Source organism: Galleria mellonella, unplaced genomic scaffold, assembly GCF_026898425.1.
Source record: "Galleria mellonella isolate WM207_F2 unplaced genomic scaffold, CSIRO_AGI_GalMel_v1 utg213, whole genome shotgun sequence".
Taxonomy (NCBI): Eukaryota; Metazoa; Arthropoda; class Insecta; order Lepidoptera; family Pyralidae; genus Galleria; species Galleria mellonella.
Window position 1 is genome coordinate 5,715,955 of NW_026442039.1, and position 20,357 is coordinate 5,736,311.

The following is a 20,357-nucleotide window of genomic DNA, read 5'->3' on the forward strand; positions in this document are numbered from 1 at the left end:
TCTTCAACTATTTTATACATTAAGCCAAATTACATTAAATTGTTGTCAGAATAAAATTTCTTATAGAGTTAAGGTTTTATATGTAACATTTAGAAATAAAATCAAGTAATTATATAAAATAATATTTATTCCTTAATTGAAGATGACAATATTTCATTTATTCAACATTTTTATATATGCCCACGTTATGTACAAAATTAAAATATTTTTTTAGGGTGAATATTGACCATAAACAAGCACATGTAATATAACAAATGATGATGTTACGATGTGATGATGAGTATCCTTCTGCTGCACTATAGCATTACCTCTTATAAGATGTAATGTTATTCATTCATACATTTCCCTGAGAATACTAACTCTAATGTCTAAGTTTATCGATATGCTAAGTATCTGGCGTTGAGCATTTGTCACCAACCTAATACATAATCTAGAGCTTTGGAGATTAAGCCATTTGATCTCTGTGGTACTGGGGCTGATGGCACAGGGGTGGGACACAGGGACCTGGCCCCTGTGGATTGCCTGGAATGAAATACAATACATATTTACCTATGTTACAATTAAAATAGCAATGTATTGCAACTTTGTCCAAACAAGCCTTGGAAAAAGGGACTCTTATGCTACATTTCTTTTTTATAGCACTGAGGTTGCATACCAGCATATGGGGTAACTCATGATAAGCAATTGCAAATGCAGGTTATTATGCAAAGGCTACGGCCTATAGACGCCTGCAATACCAAGAGCATTACACATATGTTATCGACCTTGAAGAAACCTCTTTACTCTTCTTTAATTTTTTTAATAATACCATGCTGTAATTTCTTGGAAAATCCTCTTCAAGGAGCTCAATCTATAACTTGAGTGTTTAAGGGAGGAAACCTCTCTGAATCTACGCTGTACATGATTAACCAGGCTCTAAGGTATAAGAGTAAAGTCCCTGTCAGCAATGAGCTGTACAATTGTACATGGTCTTGTTTTAAGACCAACAGGTTTATCTTAAGATATGTATAAAATACACAGTTCTTCTATTTACAAAATCATTTATCAGTATTAAAAAAAGTTTTTAAAATTATTAATGTCTGAAATATTAAATTATATTGTGGTCCATGAAGAAATTGATAAGACTAACATGTAGGATATTGGTAGGTATCTATGAATAGAATTTTTTCTTCTAATTTAGAAATGGAAATTGCAATTCATACCACAAAATTATGCTTTTAGTAAATAAAAGAAATTTTACTCTGTAAATTAAAAACAATTGCCCTATCAAAAAAAGAACTCTTTTCAAATATTTATAGGCAGTGTCACTAAGACAGATGTAACTCTAACAATATCACACATCTAGACCTGTTCAAGCATTAAGAATTTATAGAGAAACAAAGAAAGTCACATGTAAACCCTACAAACACTACATCCTTTTTTGGGGCATTTATTAATTATTAAAACAAATCAGCAACTCATCATCAACATGGAATTCATTCTCATATACTAGAACTTAAATGGTTAGATAGGTTTCTACAATGAAGTCAGGTTATGAAATGAGCTCCCTGCTGAGGTTTTTCCTCGAGACTACAGTATGGAGTTTAAAAAGGATGTACAGTAACAGCTCTTTATTCACAGGGTATACATTCCGTAAATATGCTGCCAATACAGAAACCGTGAATATGGACAGCCAAACCGCTTATACAGCAGTAGTAGCAGTAGCTTTGACAACATACTTTAGGCATAGTTGTAATAAACTGTTTTTCTTTTTTATTAGTCTATTTTCTGACATATTTACAAAGGATACTTAATCCTTTTTAATAATATGTATTGATTAGATCTGTGAATACAGAAATCTTTAGCAGCAAATATAGAATTAGTGAAAATGAGAATAAAGGAAGCATGAATAAGCTTTTACTTTATTAAGATTTCAATGGGGTCTGTAACATGTATGTGACATCCTTAGTGTTGTAGCTGTCCATAGGCTATAGTGACAATTTACCATCACAACAGACTATATGCTTGTTTGCCACATTCATAGTATAAAAAAAATAAGCTTTAATGTTGATGGCCAATTGAATTAATATACCTTTCAGAAGCTGCAACTCCAGGGCTAGTGACAGCAATGCGTGGTGGTTCTTTGCACTCCACCACTCCTACCATGACACCTGGCAGCACTTGGCGACCACTGAGGGCCATGGCTCTTTCCTTTTCAGCTCTGGTTGCATATCTTACATGTGCCCAATTGCCTTGTGTTGGATATTGTTTATCTGAATAAAGTGTCAAATAGAAATAAGGCACTTTCTAGTATAGATATTGTGTAATATAAAAGAACATATAAAAGTTATTACTTCATAAAGGCTGTGATAAATCTATAATTTACAGACAATATTAAGTTTAACATTAAAACATTTGTTTTCCTGTAAATTTAGCATTGTTAATTAATATAATGATATAAATAAGGATTCCTATTAAATATGAACTATTTTTTTTTGATGGGTGAAGATGGTATGGTAACCCTGCCTGCGCTAACGGGATACGCTGGCAGAGCACCAGTGAAGGGTGATAGATGAGAATGAAAACAGGCCAGTTAGCCCATCATGATGAATTCATCAGGAATTAACCATGAAAGTTTCCAGGGAGAACTGCGAGGAGGTCGACCTGGTTGGGTATATTGCTAGCAATGGGATTCTCAGTCTCCATTACTCACAATCCCTTTTCCCCCATTTGAAACTAATTAGACATCTCTAAATTTAAAACACGAGTAATGCCAACACAAATAATTATGAATAAAGCATTGTAAAATATGTACTTACCAAGTATTGCTCCACAGTTACTAAACCTTGCGAGGACAGTATTAGCAGCATTAGGAGGGAAACCAAATATTGTAACCCAGTACTCATCTTGTTCCTGACAACTGTCCTGCCATTGTGTCATTAGTGATTGGTTATTCACTGATGCATTCATACTGGCATAAGAAGTTTGAAGCATAGAACTATTACCATAACCAATAAAACTGTGATCTTGATAAATAGACTTGTTTGATGGTTCATTGCTTTTGATTGTATCAAACAAATCCTCTATTGGTGGACCGTTAGGTTTACTTGAATATGAAATGTTGGGAGAAGTTGGAATGTTGCTGAACATGTTTTGGTTATTGTACAAAGCCTGCTGGTGGATGGTCATATTCTGACGATATATTTTCTGATCTGGAGTTGAAGTTTGAGTTGGACTACTAGGTGAACCTGTACACAATAATTACTTTTTAAATGCAATTTGTTTAAAGTTAATATTAATATTTATATAAATATCGAGAAAAATACTTACCAAATGCAAGGCTTCGGCCTTTTGTAGGAGACAAACTGTTGGTACGTGGTGTTGCTGGCGGATTAATTTCACCTAAAAGAAATGGGGGTAAATATCCTACATTAGGGCTCCCTGACGGAGAATGAGTGGGACTTCCCAGAGTCATAGGTTCCATTTTTGAAACAGTTGTAATCCCCAAAACAAAAAACTAAAACAAAATATTGTTTAAAATTCCATTCAAAACTGGAACCAGTCCGTTTCACAAGTACTTTTGATTTTTTTACTACTGAAATGAAAATTTAAATATAACATGCACAAAATCTACATATGATGATTGACATAACAATGACAGATATAAATGACAGAACGTAGAATAGTATAGCTCTGTATCTGGTGGAACATTTCCGTCTCTGTCTTACTAGTGGCGATTATATGGCACACACGATTCAAATTTAGATCATCTATAGACCTTTAATGGCTTAAACCTAGTCTACTCTGTAATTACAACAATTAATCAATGTTGGCTACATTGATTTATTGTCAAAATACTCAAAATAATTTCATTCAGTCAAACAAACGAATATGGATTCTACAGAGGAATCCGAAAATTCTAAATCTTACAAAAATCAACATGACAAAATGTCTTCTAATACTCCTAAATGTAATATAATGAGGAGTAATAATATTGTTCATAAATTATTTAACAGGGAGGTAAGTGTATGTTAAAAATGTAACTACGTTTTGAACATGATTTTGTGACTACAATTTTATATATTTTTTTAACATAGAAATTCAATCAGTTAAATGTTTATTATTGTAATTCAGTTTCAAAAGCAGTCACACAAGTTTCATTAATGCAAATTTCTAGTTCATACAGTGTGCTTTTCTACCCAGTTTTCGATTTAGCCCTAGTCCTCTGAATGTTTTATTTATAGAGGACATTAAATTTTCGCATAGACATGTACTATCATTGGTATTAAATTGAATTATGGAAATAAAATTAGTGGAACTCTAGAATCTAGAAACATTTTTTTAATTATTTGCATTGTTGTGCACATATTTATTATGTGTCATCCATTCTAATTAGATAATTATTTCTTATAATGCATGCCATTAAGCAGTACGTAATTTTAAATATTTCATTACAATTTTCTTTCCATTAAATCAGTAGATAAATCAGATAATGTATACCATAATTATAGGTCACAATTATAGTGAAAAAATGTGTAATTCTCATTATCTATCTATACTGCTTGATACCTAGTTCTTTTTTGGCTAGCTTTTTCCATACATACATTTCGAAATTTATATGCTATGTGGTTCTGGAGGTTTGATGCTCTCAAACAATATTATACATATCATTATGTATAATGGAACATAAATAGCCATCATTATTCAAAAATATTGTCTCATTTTAATTTTTTATGTTTTCTCTTTTAATTTAATTTTTTTCTCTAAAATTATTAGTGTTTCTCTACTATATTATGCAATATAAACCTTCCTCTCAAATCTCCTCAGTCTATAAAAAAAAATGCATCAAAATCCTCCATTGCATAGTTTTAAAGATCTAAGCATACATAGGGACAGATAGATGGGAAGAGACTTTGTTTTATGTTATGTAGTGATTTTGTATGCTTATATAGGAGGACATGGAGATAATATTTAATTAATGTGGTTATTATATTGTGGTATATATGGTGGTATTTAGTTAACCTTAACCTGACCTATGATCCACAATAAAGATATTTGTATTTGAATCCTGTTAATATTATAAATGTAAATATTTGTAAGGATGGATGGATGAATGAAAGTCTGTCACTCTTTCATAAAAAAATACAGAGTAGATATGAATAAAATAATGAGTAGATTGTATTGTAACTCAACACATAGGATACTTTATATATATGGGCAAAACCGTGAGGTTCAATTAGTATTAAATAAGCTAATAGCCGACATGATAAAAAATGATGGCTGTAATATGATAAATAAATAAAATTAACTTATAAACATAAACAGTACCATGGTTGTCATAGAATGCAATGTAACACTATGGTATTCCTTATATTAGACTATTGTCATTCCTTAGTAGTAAGCTGTTATGCCTTCTTTACTGGTATATTTATATTTTACATTATTTTATTTATTTATTTGCTTTATTGCACCCCTTCAAGAATAATTCAATGATAACTTATTTTATTATTACAATATTACTTATTTTAGAAAAGTAAACATAGATTCTTGAGCTGTATTTTTGTACAAATTATCTGTACATATTCAGTTCTTTATTATTAAATTATATGCATGTAAAATATAAAGAAAATGTACAAATTATATATAAAATCTTTTTTTTTTTTTTATACAATTTAGAATGGCAAACAAGCTGACGGCCCACCTGATGGAAAGTAGTAACCGTCGCCTATACACATGAGCAGTACCATGGACATAACAGAGTATACTGTTTCGCCCATGATACCCCCATGCGTTGACATTCCTGAGGACTCAGATGTTATTCCTCTGTATCCAGTAAATTCATGCCATATCCCACCCTTCAAACCGAAACACAGCCATGCAAACACAACTGCTTCACGGTTGAAACACGAATGGGACAGAGGTACCCAAGCAATCGACTTTTGTACAAAGTCTCCCTCTGGTAAATCTAAATTAATAATAATTATATGCTAAAAACATTTGATAAAATAAACTACATATGTAATATTATCATCATCATCATCATATCTGCCATTAATTGTCCACTGCTGAACATTTGTCTCCCCCAGAGACTGCTTTTGTCATTGGGAAGTATTACTATTCTTGACAGGCAGGTTGGCAACTGCAGCTATTTTTTTAAGCTCCTGTGCTAAGCTGCTCTTATGACACCCATGGGTATAATATATTGTTAGAAGGAAAATAAGTAGAATTTTGCAAATATAGTTGTCTTATTAGCTTTGTTTTTTTAGATATTTGGCAGCACATCAAGAAAATCAAATGATAAAAATCGCAAAATGTTTGAGAGGATTCCACCTCGGCTTCGTTTCTGCCTCATGGATATAGTGCCCATGTCATACCTCCGTGAGCATGTTTTTATGGGATTCTCTCAGTGTGGACAATTCTTACTTAGTTTCACATACAGCTGTAATACCCAGGTTTATTTTAGAGAGAGCTCTAAGTTTACGTAAGTCAGAATTAGTAATATTTTTTAATAATAATGATGATAATGTTTTTTATTTTTTTTTCAATTCTTGATATGGAGAAAAGCATTGTTTACTTTTGATGTCTATAAATTATTTACTATATCCCAGTTAAGTAGATGAAATCTCGAGAACAGATAATTTATAAGGGTAACATTGAATTTTTTTTAATGAGTGATAATGGAATGGTAACCCCGCCTGCGTTATCAGTATACACTGGCGGGGCACCAGTGAGCGATGATAGGTGACGATGAATGCAGTCCATCGTAACAAATTTAACTAGAATTAACCATGATGGTTTCCAAGGGGAACCATGTGGAGGTCGACCTGATAGGGTGTATTGCTAGCAATGGTTAAGTTAAACTCCATTGCTAACAACAGTTTTCCCCCAAATTACATTAAATTATAGAGGGTTCTTTTTTTGATGGGCGAAAATAGTATGGTAACTCCGCCTGCGCTAACGGAATACGCTGGCGGAGCACCAGTGAAGGGTGATAGATGAGAATGAAAACAGGCCAGTTAGCCCATCATGATGAATTCATCAGGAATTAACCATGATAGTTTCCATGGAGAACCATGAGGAGGTCGACTTGATTGGGTATATTGCTAGCAATGGGATTCTCAATCTCCATTACTAACAATCCTTTCCCCCCCAATAAAAGATTTTTTTCCCCAATTATAGAGGGTTAAGTGGTGTAGTATAACTGTATGTCATTATTTCAGGCTCCACTTCCTATCTTGGGTACCAGGTTGTGTGGTTAAGCCGGTGCACAGTGTACCACTGTTTGGTGATGATTGTGTGGACAGTAAAGTCACCATCTCAATGGCACAATGGAAACACAACCCTGGCGTACTAGTTGTCTATGGTATTGCGTAAGTATAAATGCTGTATTTTTGTATAATTGATAAATATCAGTGAATATTATTATATAAATACATATATAATGTATTTAATAGTTTAAAAATATATTTTTTATATATATTTTACTTATTTACACTTGAATACACAGTATATGCTCATATATACTTTTGGTATATTACTATTCATTATTTATTATATGTATTTACATATTTAAAATTATACTTTTTTAAAATGTATAAAATGCCTTTAACTGTCCACTGCTGAACAACTCGCTCTCCCTTAGTCGACTCTTACGACACCCACAAAAAAGGACGGGGTGACCTATTCTATGCTGGGACCACACGTCCATGTATAAATGTTTCAAATGTATAATTATAATTCATTTTAAATGTAACCTATATTTATTAGTCTGCGTAGTTTTGTTTTATTTATTTTTTTCTTTTAATTATTTATATTGAGTGTTTTCATTATGTTTTAAAATGAAGTTGTATATTACAGAGACTCTTGCTCTGAACGATCCTACCTCAGTGTAATCGGCGTACCTCGTCTAGGGTGTAAGAAGTGCGCTGCTTATTCTAAAGATGAAGGTAATATTCAGTATAATTAATACAAGCTTCACATAAATTGCCTTATGCTTGGACTTCTAGAGTCTATAGGTAGTATTCATTTTGGGCTATTCTTAAAACTTTAGTAACGAAACATGCAATTGTTATAGTTTACCAGAGGGAAACTTTGTACAAAACTAATCTGCTTGAGTATTTCTATCTCATTCATGTCTCTGCCAAAAAGCAGTTGTGTTTGCATGGCTGTATTTTGGTTTGAAGTGTGGAATAGGCTATGCATTTAAAAGGTATAGATGCATAACACCATAGTCCTGAGGAATAGGAATACATGATGGGTATCAGGAATTACACAGTATACTCTGTTATGTCCATGGAACTGTTCATGTCTGTAGGTGACGCTTACCTCTTTCTAACTAGATGTTAAATAAAAAAATAAAATTTATTGTTATTTCAGATGATTTAAACTGTGGAAAAAGGTGCTTAGAACATAATTTCGCAATTCACACAAAATTTTTCTGCACATCTGACTCCAGCATGTATGAACCGGTTGTACAATTAGCGTATTCAAATCAGATCATCATTTATACTGATTTCATCCACATACTCGAGGTGGACTTGGTGAAGCCTGATACAGAGAGAACCGAAGTACTAGACGATAGTAAATACTCATTAGATAGAGACGAAACAAATTCTATAGACACCAACCCTAGCACGCCCGCGTCCGACGTCTCCGCCGCGTTCCAGTCACCCAAGTATCAAAACAACGTAGTCCAAAATATATTAGCAGATTTCTCAGATTTAGAAGTAGAACCGTATCAGATGTCACGGCCTGTGCAGATGCCTGATATGATGGGCCAGGAGTTGTGTATCCAGGCTTCTTCGATTTCACATAATTTAATGGAGGAATGGGAAGGACCATCACCCTCTATTAGGACACTAATCAGTCCGCCCTTAAGATCTCCCAGAAGACGGCCAGCAGAGAGCATGTCGAGATTCAATGAAATGCACCGAATTATAGCTGAGAAAGCTTACGAGTTTGTTGAAGAGACTGAACCCAAGTGCGAGAAGTTGAGTATATATCGTAAACGACGTTTAGCTGATAAGAAATACGAATTCTCAGAAGACAACAACGAGAATATAGTTCCGTTTAGGGTTTTAAGAAGTAATAGAAAAGTATTTATAGGTTCAACAAGTAAAAATACGCCACGACGGCCGAAATCTCCTCCGGTGGAAAGCGTGGTACTAAGAACGCATAACCAAATAAGTCGACCACCGTCACCAACAACTAGTTGTGGAATCAAGAATTCTGTTGAACTGTCTTCACTGGAGTCAGATCATAACAGTGAGTCTGAGTATAGGGTGATGGAGATGCTCGATGATGGCTCTCTAAAAACTGTATCAGTTCACGATAATACCTCAAAAACACTCTCAGATTGTCCTGTCAGTCCGCAGGATCCTTATTTAGTGCATTCCGGTAATTCAAAATGTAGCAAGTTCTTCACGAGATACTTCGTCGAAAGTGATGATGAGATTACATCTATTATTACAGATTCTGAAGGTAAGTTTCTTAATTTTATTTACATGAAATAGTTTTCGAAATTTGATAGTTTATTTTTGGCATTTTGATTTTATTCTATCGTCATATAGTCAATGTTACTTTAATCATTAAGCCTATTCAATGACATTTCGTTTATAAATATCCATTACTAGGTTTGGAATACCTACATGGTTTGCTAAACAGCTAGATGTCTACATCTATTTTTTTTTTTTTGGGAATGGGGTAAAAATGTATACTTAATTTGTATAAACTGAAGTTACCATACATATAAAAGTTTAAAAAAGGATTTCATTTTAAACTTCACAATATGTGAAGTTGAACATACAAATGTGATGTTCTTTTTACGATGCATTTAATTTTTATAAAGAGTGATAACTATCACATAGACTTGAATAGCATTATAGACATGACAACTGAAGACATTAATTTCCTGTAATCAATCGCAATATTTAAACTAAAACTGTAGACAAGGCAGCATGGCCATTGCCCTTAGTTGGTTGTACGCTGCGATGGTGATGGTAGTACTGTAAGATGGTTGCGCATGGCGCGGCCGCGTGCGCAGACGACTGCCTGTCGGGCTACCACGTGGCGCTGCCGCTGGCGGCGCACGGCGCGGGCTACGCGGCGCTGCAGGCGCTGGGTGCTGTGGGCACGCCGGGCGCGGCGGCCGAGCGCCTGCCCGCCCGCAGCCTGCGCGCGCGCCAGCGCTCGCTCGACACCGAGCTGCTGTGCAACGAGGTCTGCGGCCGCCTGTGCCGCCTCGCCGGCAGCAAGTTCATCTACTGCTTCGACTGGGGCTGCCACGTCATCGACGTCTGCCACTCCAGCGGCTGCCTCTCCGGGGTCAGTCCGCCGCGCATATATACCACATACCGCTCTGCCGGTGCACTTACACCACAGTTATCCTATGCACTCAATCACAAGTCTGTATGTAAAATTCAATTTTAATCGACTCGACCGTTTCAGCATGATTAACTAGTAGCAAGCAATAATTAGTCCATTACCCTAAGGTTATCTTGAAAAGTTTACTCTCAGCGACAAGACCACCTTACTGTACTTATACAATTGTATCGTTACATTTATTGTCTTGCTCATTCTCGGTTCAGTATAATCCAAATAAACTCATTTATTTATTCACATATCAAAAACACCCTTAACAATTTTTAACGATTATTTTACTAATCGACAGCTGTGCGCGATGTGGCTGTGGGCGAGCGAGGAACGCGCGGCGGCGGAGTGCGAGGCGTGCGCCGACGGCCGCGCCGGCTGCCTGCTGCACCGCCACCAGTACGCGGCCGAGGTACTGACGGACACGTAGGGCAGAGTTGTGTGTACAGCTGACGGCTGCCTGCTGCACCGCCACCAGTACGCGGCCGAGGTACTGACGGACACGTAGGGCAGAGTTGTGTGTACAGCTGACGGCTGCCTGCTGCACCGCCACCAGTACGCGGCCGAGGTACTGACGGACACGTAGGGCAGAGTTGTGTGTACAGCTGACGGCTGCCTGCTGCACCGCCACCAGTACGCGGCCGAGGTACTGACGGACACGTAGGGCAGAGTTGTGTGTACAGCTGGCGGCTGCCTGCTGCACCGCCACCAGTACGCGGCCGAGGTACTGACGGACACGTAGGGCAGAGTTGTGTGTACAGCTGACGGCTGCCTGCTGCACCGCCACCAGTACGCGGCCGAGGTACTGACGGACACGTAGGGCAGAGTTGTGTGTACAGCTGGCGGCTGCCTGCTGCACCGCCACCAGTACGCGGCCGAGGTACTGACGGACACGTAGGGCAGAGTTGTGTGTACAGCTGACGGCTGCCTGCTGCACCGCCACCAGTACGCGGCCGAGGTACTGACGGACACGTAGGGCAGAGTTGTGTGTACAGCTGGCGGCTGCCTGCTGCACCGCCACCAGTACGCGGCCGAGGTACTGACGGACACGTAGGGCAGAGTTGTGTGTACAGCTGACGGCTGCCTGCTGCACCGCCACCAGTACGCGGCCGAGGTACTGACGGACACGTAGGGCAGAGTTGTGTGTACAGCTGACGGCTGCCTGCTGCACCGCCACCAGTACGCGGCCGAGGTACTGACGGACACGTAGGGCAGAGTTGTGTGTACAGCTGACGGCTGCCTGCTGCACCGCCACCAGTACGCGGCCGAGGTACTGACGGACACGTAGGGCAGAGTTGTGTGTACAGCTGGCGGCTGCCTGCTGCACCGCCACCAGTACAATTTTATCACTAATCTATTATTATTAATTAGCGATCCATTCACGCTTCGTACGAATAAATAGATAAGATAAATCAATATTTTTTTTAACTGCAGTAGGAATTTTGTTATACTTCGGTTTTATATTATTATATCCGTAGTGAGGTATAATTATTTTTAAAATAATATATAACCTTTTCTGGTTTATCTATTACATACACAAAACATACAAAAACCATATTTTTCTCTTTATTTATTTATCAAACAAATTTAGTGAGAATAATTTTACACTATGATTAATATGTATTATTGTTTTAGTGCCTTTTTGTTTGGGATTTGGTGACCGGCGTGTATAGAACTGAAAGGGCTACCATGAAGGAAGACTCCAGTCAAGAAGGCTCCAGAGGTAAATGTTCTGTTTTATTTTTAATTGCCTTTAAAAGTAATGTTATCAGTTTATTATCATATTCAACATATATTTTATATTATAAATTTTTTTTCAAATTGTCTATGTCAGATCCCTAATGAATTAATGCAGTCCATTGTTTTTTCACTGTGATAATTTTTTGTAATTATTTGTACCTATAATAAGTTTACTATTGTAATATTTTGTAAGAAACAATAAAGATTATCTATCTATCTACAATGTGGCACCAAACCGAAGTGTCGAGTCGTCGGACCAGACAACGGGGTCGATTCTGAGGCACCGCTTACCTAAACCTATCTATCTCTTAATCTAATATTTTAATTTGATAATATCGCAAAATTAATGTTATATGGATTATCATAAACTTAATTTATTACATTTTATTTTAAATATACTAGTAATTTAGTTCATATTGATCCTTAGAATAAAGATTTCGCTGTGATATCAAATTGAAATTTTAATTTTAGAAATGGCTTTAGAGGAAGCCACCTCAGAATCGACCTCAGTATACTGTATGAGTCAAGTTGATGTATGTAGAAATTTTTGACACTCAGATCTCCGCCTATCCCTAAGGCATTTATTGTTGTGATAATAATTGTGTGTAATATCACGAAGTTCATAAATTATAAATGCCCACTTAATTTATTTTATTTATTAGTCTTAGGCATCAGTTAAGAACCTAAAACTTAAGATAAAAGAACCGACGAATTACTTTTTTTTATAAAGACAAATTCCGAGTAAATAGTATTAAAATATTTACGATATGTATGTTACATTATATATATATATATATATATATGTTGTATATGTTAAAATCGATTATTATAATTATGAACTTATTTAGTTTATGATTGCAGTTTAACCCCCTTATTCATAAAAACTAAATTTTTTTAACAGGTACTCTGTTTTTTTCTCTTTCTAATTGAGAATTTACTCTAAAGAAACAAAACAATTCAATAAGGAGGTAGTTTTTTTTTTGTAATTTTCACCGTATATTTCCTTCAGTGTCTGGCGCGGACAGAGCGAGGGAACTTGCCAAGAAACTAGGCCCCATCAATATGCCGCCCGGAAACGAAAATAGATTGCTCACTACTTTGACGGGTAAATATTATTTTTCTAACAAAATGTCGTATTTCTTCTTAATGTGTCATGTCTATTTTCGAGTGACTTATTTTTATTTTTTATTTTTTACTGTTTTTTTTTGATAAATTTTGTATGTAAAAAAAACCTTACACAATATTAGAATGACTATTTTTTTTTTCGCGGTAACACCGAAAATGTTAGACGCTTATTGTTTTTATACTAAATTTTTCTGGTGTTCCACAAGGACCTATCTTAGGCCCTATAATTTTCTTATTATAATTATATCAATTAAATACAATATGAAATAAACATTACAATATTTTCAAATTATTTCCTATTTCTGTTTTTACCGTCAAGCAGCTTGTGCTTGTAAATCTGTAATTCGTTTTGAAAGATATAATATGGCAGAAAAAATATAGGGTATGGAGGCATAACAACCAGAACATGGCATAACAAACCATTTACCAGAGGGAGACTGTACAAAAGTCGTTTGCTTAGGCACCTTTGTCCCATTCGTGTTTCTACCGTGAAGCAGTTGTGTTTGCATGGCTGTGTTTCGGTTTGAAGGATGGGATATGACAGTGAATTTACAGGGTACAGAGGAATAACCTGAGTCCTCAGGAATAGCAAAGCATGGGGGTATCATGAGCGAAACAGTATACTCTGTTATGTCCATGGTATTGCTCATATGTATAGGCGACGGTTACCACATTCCATCAGGTGGGCCGTTGGCTTGTTTACCATTCTAAGTGGCCCATTCTATGCCAGAAGCACACAGCGAACACATTGTTATATATTTTATAAATTATCATTTGTCAACAGGGAGATCACTGAAAAGACTGACCGATGTAGACAACTGCATTGAAATTACAAAGAACCATCCCGATAGTTCGGAGTCCGAGTCCTCGACCGACGAGGACAGCGACTCTGATTGACTGATTTTGCACTAGAACTATGATTCTATGTAAATTTTATTCAGAACCACGTTTCTGTTGCTAAATTATTGGCAACTAGACGGGATTATCCTATGGATTGACTATTTTAGAATAGTTTCTGCTAAGAGACTGTAAAACTCGAGTGAGTGGATTTGCTCGGTTAACTTGTCCATCACTTCACGTTGTTCCATTTAAGGTAAGGTGATACTGATCTATTAAACCGGCGGGGTGATTTTCTATAACAGCAAACAATGTGCGAACACGTTAGAAACGATTGTTTAGTGTAAAATTGTATTACGTCGCACAATATACACTTTAGGTAATTTTAAACTTTACACGTATTTAAATAAACCTGCTTTTTTATTGGCGAAGTTTCGACGCGAATTACACTACGGCATATAGGTACTATTTAATTCTTTTGAGTAACAATCATATGTGTGTATTACCAAGGGCCCTCACTGGACACTGCAAACTGAACAAGCATATGGCCTAACTAAGTTTGTGTCCAAAAAGTGTTTGCAGATTTTGTCACAATGAGTAAGAAACGCCGTAGCACTTAATGTGTCGCTGTAGCCCAATCAGACATAAATGATATATCTTCTTTGGAAACACACACTTTTTATCCTGAAGAGAAAAAAAGTCGCTACAAAAAACATCTTAAATATCCTACCAAAGGTAAGAATTAGCAGCGAACTTTAGAAAAAGGGCGAACACAAAGATCATGGAAAGTTCACAGTCACAGATTATTCTGCTTGAAAAAAAAAAACCGTCTTTCAATAATTATATGTACTATTTACCTGCAAAAATTTTTCATCGCGTTAAGCTCCGACCCGCGACAAGTCTATTTGCGATCAAATACCAAAAAGCCCTGCCTTTTGCCACGAGATTGCTAATGAGTAATTCATTCTAGTGATTTTAGTGCCGAATTCGCTTTACAGATTTATCTGTAATTTATTAGTTTTGAAGGCTTTAGCCTTTAAAATTAATCGTCGATGACTAATTGCTTTTAGATAATAAAAAAATTAAAAAAGACGATTACTATTGACCCACGAACACTCAGGTTATGGAATGAACACCCTGTCGAGGTTTTTCCAAGAGACTACAACATAGTTTTAAAAAAAAGTGGTAGTAAAGAGGTTTCTTCAGGGTCGGCAACACGCGTGTAATGGCCATGCTATTGCAGGTGTACATAGGCTACGGTAACTGCTTACCATCAGGTGGGCCGTATGCTTGTTTGCCACCTCAGTGGTATAAAATAAGTATTATGCAATTTTCGTCTATCGCAACTGTTTGCTGTTGTGAGCTATCACCCGCCAGGTGTCATGCCTCAGGCTAGTGATACATACGTCTCGTTCTCAATACTAATGTGTGAGTGTAACTGTTAAATATTGTTGTATCAATTGGCAATGATATAATTATATGAATATGAACTGTATTATTTAATTATTAACTACAGATTATATATATATATATAATATTTTGGCAATGATAATGTTACTTTATGTTTTATGAATATATTTTGCAAATTTTTCCTAAAACTATAAGACTTGTAACAGTATTTTATACAACTTTCAGTTTACAATTTTTAAAATTGCGAAAAATATGTTTCAATTTGAATGCTCAAAAACCAATCGGAATGATAACTATATAGTTAAATCGAAATACTAGTCTGCTATTGGTTGATACGACATAAATGTACCTCATCCAATATTAAAAATTAATAGATACATAAAAAAAAATACTTGATATACCTACACAAGTATGTCAAATGTGTACCATATTCTACTACCTAAGTAATTGGTGCAATGCTAACATTTTTTTTTTCACGTACACTGTGTATGTTTAAAAATTTTATTTTCCATTTATGCAAGTGGTAATATGATTTCTTTTTAACAAAACTATACAATGATAAAATAAATCTCCATTTTAAATTTATTTAAATCGTTTTAATGTATATTTAAATGACTTAAATTTTTTTTAATCGGTCAATAGTGAGACATCTGTCAGTCATGGTAGAAAGGATACATCAATATAACCATGCTACTGAGAATGCTCATAGATTTAAATGATGTGACATTGATGTTAAAAGGAATAATTAATCAATAATATAAAAATGTCAATAAATTTTAAATTAGATATACATTTTATCATTAATTGGCAAGATCAAACAAACCAGCGGATCTACCATGAAATGAAATTCCGAAATTTCGGATTCAATTTCGTGTTTTTGTTTATACCAAAATTGGACCAATAAATGGAGTTTAACATTTCGTTCTTCATACGTCCTATCATAAAAGTCTAAAGGAACAATATTTTAACATTTCTAATATTTCCAAACGGCATGTATTATGTAATTTTAACATGACATTTCTGTTTCGTTTTGCTCCGAAATTTCGGAAAACATTTCATGGTAGGTCCTCTGGTTACATTTTTATAATATTATTGTTTAATGAAATATTACAATTATTTTAAATTCCAATTACTTGATGTTATAAGTTACATACATCTTGTATAGCATAGCTATTTACTTTATTTCAAAAATTTTCATTGTAATGATGTACATTTTCGTCAAAAACAAGCCAATTTGATATTACATTAAATACCATTTTCGAATGTAACACGGATTTTTGTGAATGCGTGTACGACTTTGCATTTATGTACATCAGTATCTGTACACATGTGATGAATATGAGTGTTGTGGTTGTGAATGTCGTTAACTCTTCCCATTCTTTTATTTTAGTTTTGACACTTAAATGTTTATTTATTTATAAATTGCTCACTACACTTACAGTATTCTAAAAAGTGTAGTGCTATAGGTTCATGTTACGAACTTAAAAATTTTAAACAATTTTATCATTAAGTATCTGGCTGCTGAGCAATCAGAGAATTGAGCAGAGAAATAGTCTGATAAGTGGGAGCAAACTGAGCAGTACAGGTGCGAACCGGCGGTACCGACTTTTTTTTTTATTTAAAAGTTTACTATAAAAACTGATACATTTACGGTACCTATTATGTTTTTACATAATAAATAAGATAAAGTTGAGACGGTTTATATATTTCTTTGACTCCTTATACATTTCAAAGTAGACTTTCATAGAATCTCTGAATTGAAATTGAGCTGTCAATGAAAAAATGTTTTCTTTTTTTTACCAAAAACGGCGATTACGTCGTAAATAATTAATACGAGATCAACACGGAAGTAAAGCCTGTAGATTATAAAAGTATTATCATAATCGGTCCAGATTTTGTGAAAATATTTTGTGACAGAGCCAAAAAAATACATGCTCGATTGAGAATATACTTTTTTTGAAGTCGCTTAATAAAAAAATGGGAACGGTGTAAATGGTAGCAATTGCAATAATTGTACATTGATATTATTGTTATTTATGAATTTATAACTACAATGTAAAATTTAATGACTCTAGCGCATTTGAAAGGACAAATTTATGATTATAGTACAGTGGTATTTCAATCCAATATATTACGAGATTATAAAATCGATACATGATTAGACCTATTCAGAAACAAACTCGTTTGAAATTAGATAACGATTCTAGCTTTCAGCTCGCTCGCGTGTCGCCCTCAAATATTTTTCGTTTAATTTTTTTTTTAAATGCGATTCGGATCGTATACCTTATATATTTAAAAAAATAAATTTTAAAAATTGATGAAGTAGTTTTCGCGTTTATCCATTACTAACAAACAAACATACAAGAAATCTATACTTTCCTCTTTATAATATTATTGTAGATTTTTTTTTATTTAAGAGTTTTGTCTGGTCAAGTAATTTATGTATTCCAACCAGCTTTATTCCAGGACATATCTGACCTCCTTAGACGACATGACACACGATGTTTTCTTTATCTGTCCCATTTCTCAGTCTTGTTCATCTTTTGTCCTCTATTGTATCTTTTAGTATGTTCTTTGAAAAAATTGTCATGTCATATAAGGTGGCCGAGCATTTTGCCTCTTCGATTCTCCATTGTTTTTTATTAATGTTCTTTTCTCATTCACCCTTTTCAAGACTTTCTCGTTCGTTACTTTTTACGATAGTGTAGATAAAGTGCTATGAAAACCGACTGCTCTCAAAAATTGCTTGAATATTTATGATATGTACATTTATTTAGTTATATAATAAATGCGTTATTATATACAAAACTAGAAATATCTAATATGGATTTGGATAATACAATATGTAAGTTATTTCATATGCGCTAGAGCTCTCCTAGGCTCATTGTACGGTTGTGATCGTTTGAAAGTAGATTTGTTTAAGTGAAGTGCCTATGAGTCATCATCTAAATGTAATCATAAAATGCTACGAACATATTGATCTCTGTATATTTTGCGTGTGGCTGTCATATATAGACATAGTTCCTGTACGTGCTGATGCAATTATATGAAAATAGTCTACCATAACTTGCAGCTTGTAAATCTATTAATCAAATAATTTATTTTCAACTTCGGGTTGTGTTCGGCACACCTGCTAGAGTTCGTTGGACATCTTATATAAATTACAATATTATTAATTTTATAAATGTGATAATTTGTAAAGATATATATAATTCAGTCACGATTAAACAGCTGCAAGGATTTTGATGAAAATCGATATACAGATATACCATGTCCAAGATTAATTTTGAATGCTTTATTCTAACTCATGTAGGTAAAGCCGCAGAATACAATTACTTGATTACAATGTATCTATTTTATTTTTTTATAATTTGAACTAATTGTTAATGTAATGGTCTCTCTAAATATACATAGCCCTGTTCAGACCACTATGTCAATGATTTTATATTATGTCATTTTTAGCAAGGATTAAGAATGCAAGTACTGCCAACATGAAAAAATTGATCGTCATTATTTTAGTCAGCCATTTAGTTAAATATTATAGACTTTTAAAATCAATAATTTGTTTTTATAAAATAACATTGCAATCCAATTTTGTACTTGTATGTATGTTTTTATATTATTTACCATAATTCTAATAACACTGAATTTGCAAGTTATTTTCTTAATTAAATTTCCATAGGAAGGTCATTATTTGTGGGGCAATATGTATATATTTGTTTTAAGTGAAGTAATAGTGCCGCAAAAACCTAAACTATGTGAAACTCGCAATAAAATTATATGTGGAAGATTAGCATTTAAATGAAACAAGGCACTATCCAAGTGTACTAACTTGCCATCAAATGTACTTTATAGTGTTAAGGTATGAAAATAAAAAAATGATGCATGATCTAAATTCAGAAAATTGTTTTATTTTAAAACTATTTCATAATAGATTGTATGTGTATTTCACATTGTTGAATGCCCATAGGTATTATTGATCATACCAGTTAGATGACGGGTTAAGTGGCAAAATATTTCCTATTTACATACAACACATCTCATTCTTATTATGTAAACATAAATTCTTTCAATCTATGTAACCATTTTACATTATACTATTATATATTAAAACATATCATAATTTAATCCTAACTTACAGTCATAGCTTATAGATGGATGATTATAACATAGGTGAGGTGGGTCACTACCTACAACCTCATGGTCTAAGTAAATCTTACATACATTAATACGAGGTCTGTCCGGAAAGTTCGTATAAAAGTGTTCTGGAATGCGAGAAAGAGGAGTGGGGAGGCCAGGTAAGCGCAGGACCCCTTCCTTATGTCCCTAACAATGCTTCAGTTCTGGTTTGATCGCCGTGCGGTGCGAACTGGCTTGTCACGCCATCTGTGAAGTTACCTCTTAACGAAACCCCGTCGGCATGGAGCCCGCTTCCGTTGAAGAGCAGCGCGTCGTAATCAAGTTTCTCTCGAAACTCGGCAAGAATGGCCGTGAAATTTTTGCCGATCTCAGAACAGTTTATGGGGATGATGCTGTGAAGGAACCAACCGTCCACAAGTGGCTAAAAAGATTCAGAGAGGGCCGAGAAAGCGTTCAAGATGACCCACGTTCAGGACGTCCTTCCACTTCACATTCCGACGAAAACGTGGAAAGAATTCGAACTTGTGTTAATGGGGACCGTCGTTTAACGGTCAGACAGTCGTGTGGTACGAGTTCGTCCAGAATTGGCGCGAGAGGGGCGTTGGATTCTTCACCACGACAATGCCCCTGCCCACACCTCTCTTGTTGTCCGTGAGTTTTTGAGTAAAAATTCCATTACGGTGACCGAACACCCCCCCTATTCGCCGGATTTGGCCCCGTGTGACTTCTTCTTGTTCCCAAAAACCAAATTGGTACTT

General features: G+C 35.0%; 2 protein-coding genes across 3 annotated transcripts; one reads left to right on the forward strand and one right to left on the reverse strand.

The window, feature by feature from the left end:
* Nucleotides 1-109: 109 nt before the first annotated feature.
* Nucleotides 110-3,647, reverse strand: LOC113514604 (nucleoporin Nup35). The gene is made up of 4 exons (XM_026898704.3): nucleotides 3,310-3,647; nucleotides 2,799-3,227; nucleotides 2,072-2,252; nucleotides 110-522 (listed from the first exon to the last, which is right to left on the reverse strand). The coding sequence occupies exons 1-4, from the start codon at nucleotides 3,461-3,463 to the stop codon at nucleotides 411-413; spliced, it is 876 nt and encodes a 291-aa protein (XP_026754505.2). The 5' UTR covers nucleotides 3,464-3,647; the 3' UTR covers nucleotides 110-410.
* A 198-nt stretch (nucleotides 3,648-3,845) lies between these two features.
* On the forward strand, nucleotides 3,846-19,473 carry LOC113514615 (uncharacterized). 2 transcript variants are annotated; one of them, XM_052894425.1, is made up of 10 exons: nucleotides 3,846-3,999; nucleotides 6,246-6,460; nucleotides 7,200-7,349; nucleotides 7,837-7,925; nucleotides 8,356-9,459; nucleotides 10,022-10,302; nucleotides 10,649-10,759; nucleotides 11,983-12,070; nucleotides 13,097-13,192; nucleotides 13,997-19,473. In XM_052894425.1, exons 1-10 carry the CDS (start codon nucleotides 3,871-3,873, stop codon nucleotides 14,107-14,109), a joined length of 2,376 nt encoding a protein of 791 aa, XP_052750385.1. In that variant the 5' UTR covers nucleotides 3,846-3,870; the 3' UTR covers nucleotides 14,110-19,473. The 2 variants fall into 2 exon arrangements, 1 of the variants encoding a protein (XP_052750385.1); XR_008252785.1 differs by lacking the exon at nucleotides 13,997-19,473 and having other exon boundaries at nucleotides 10,649-11,617; nucleotides 13,097-13,147.
* Nucleotides 19,474-20,357: the final 884 nt, after the last annotated feature.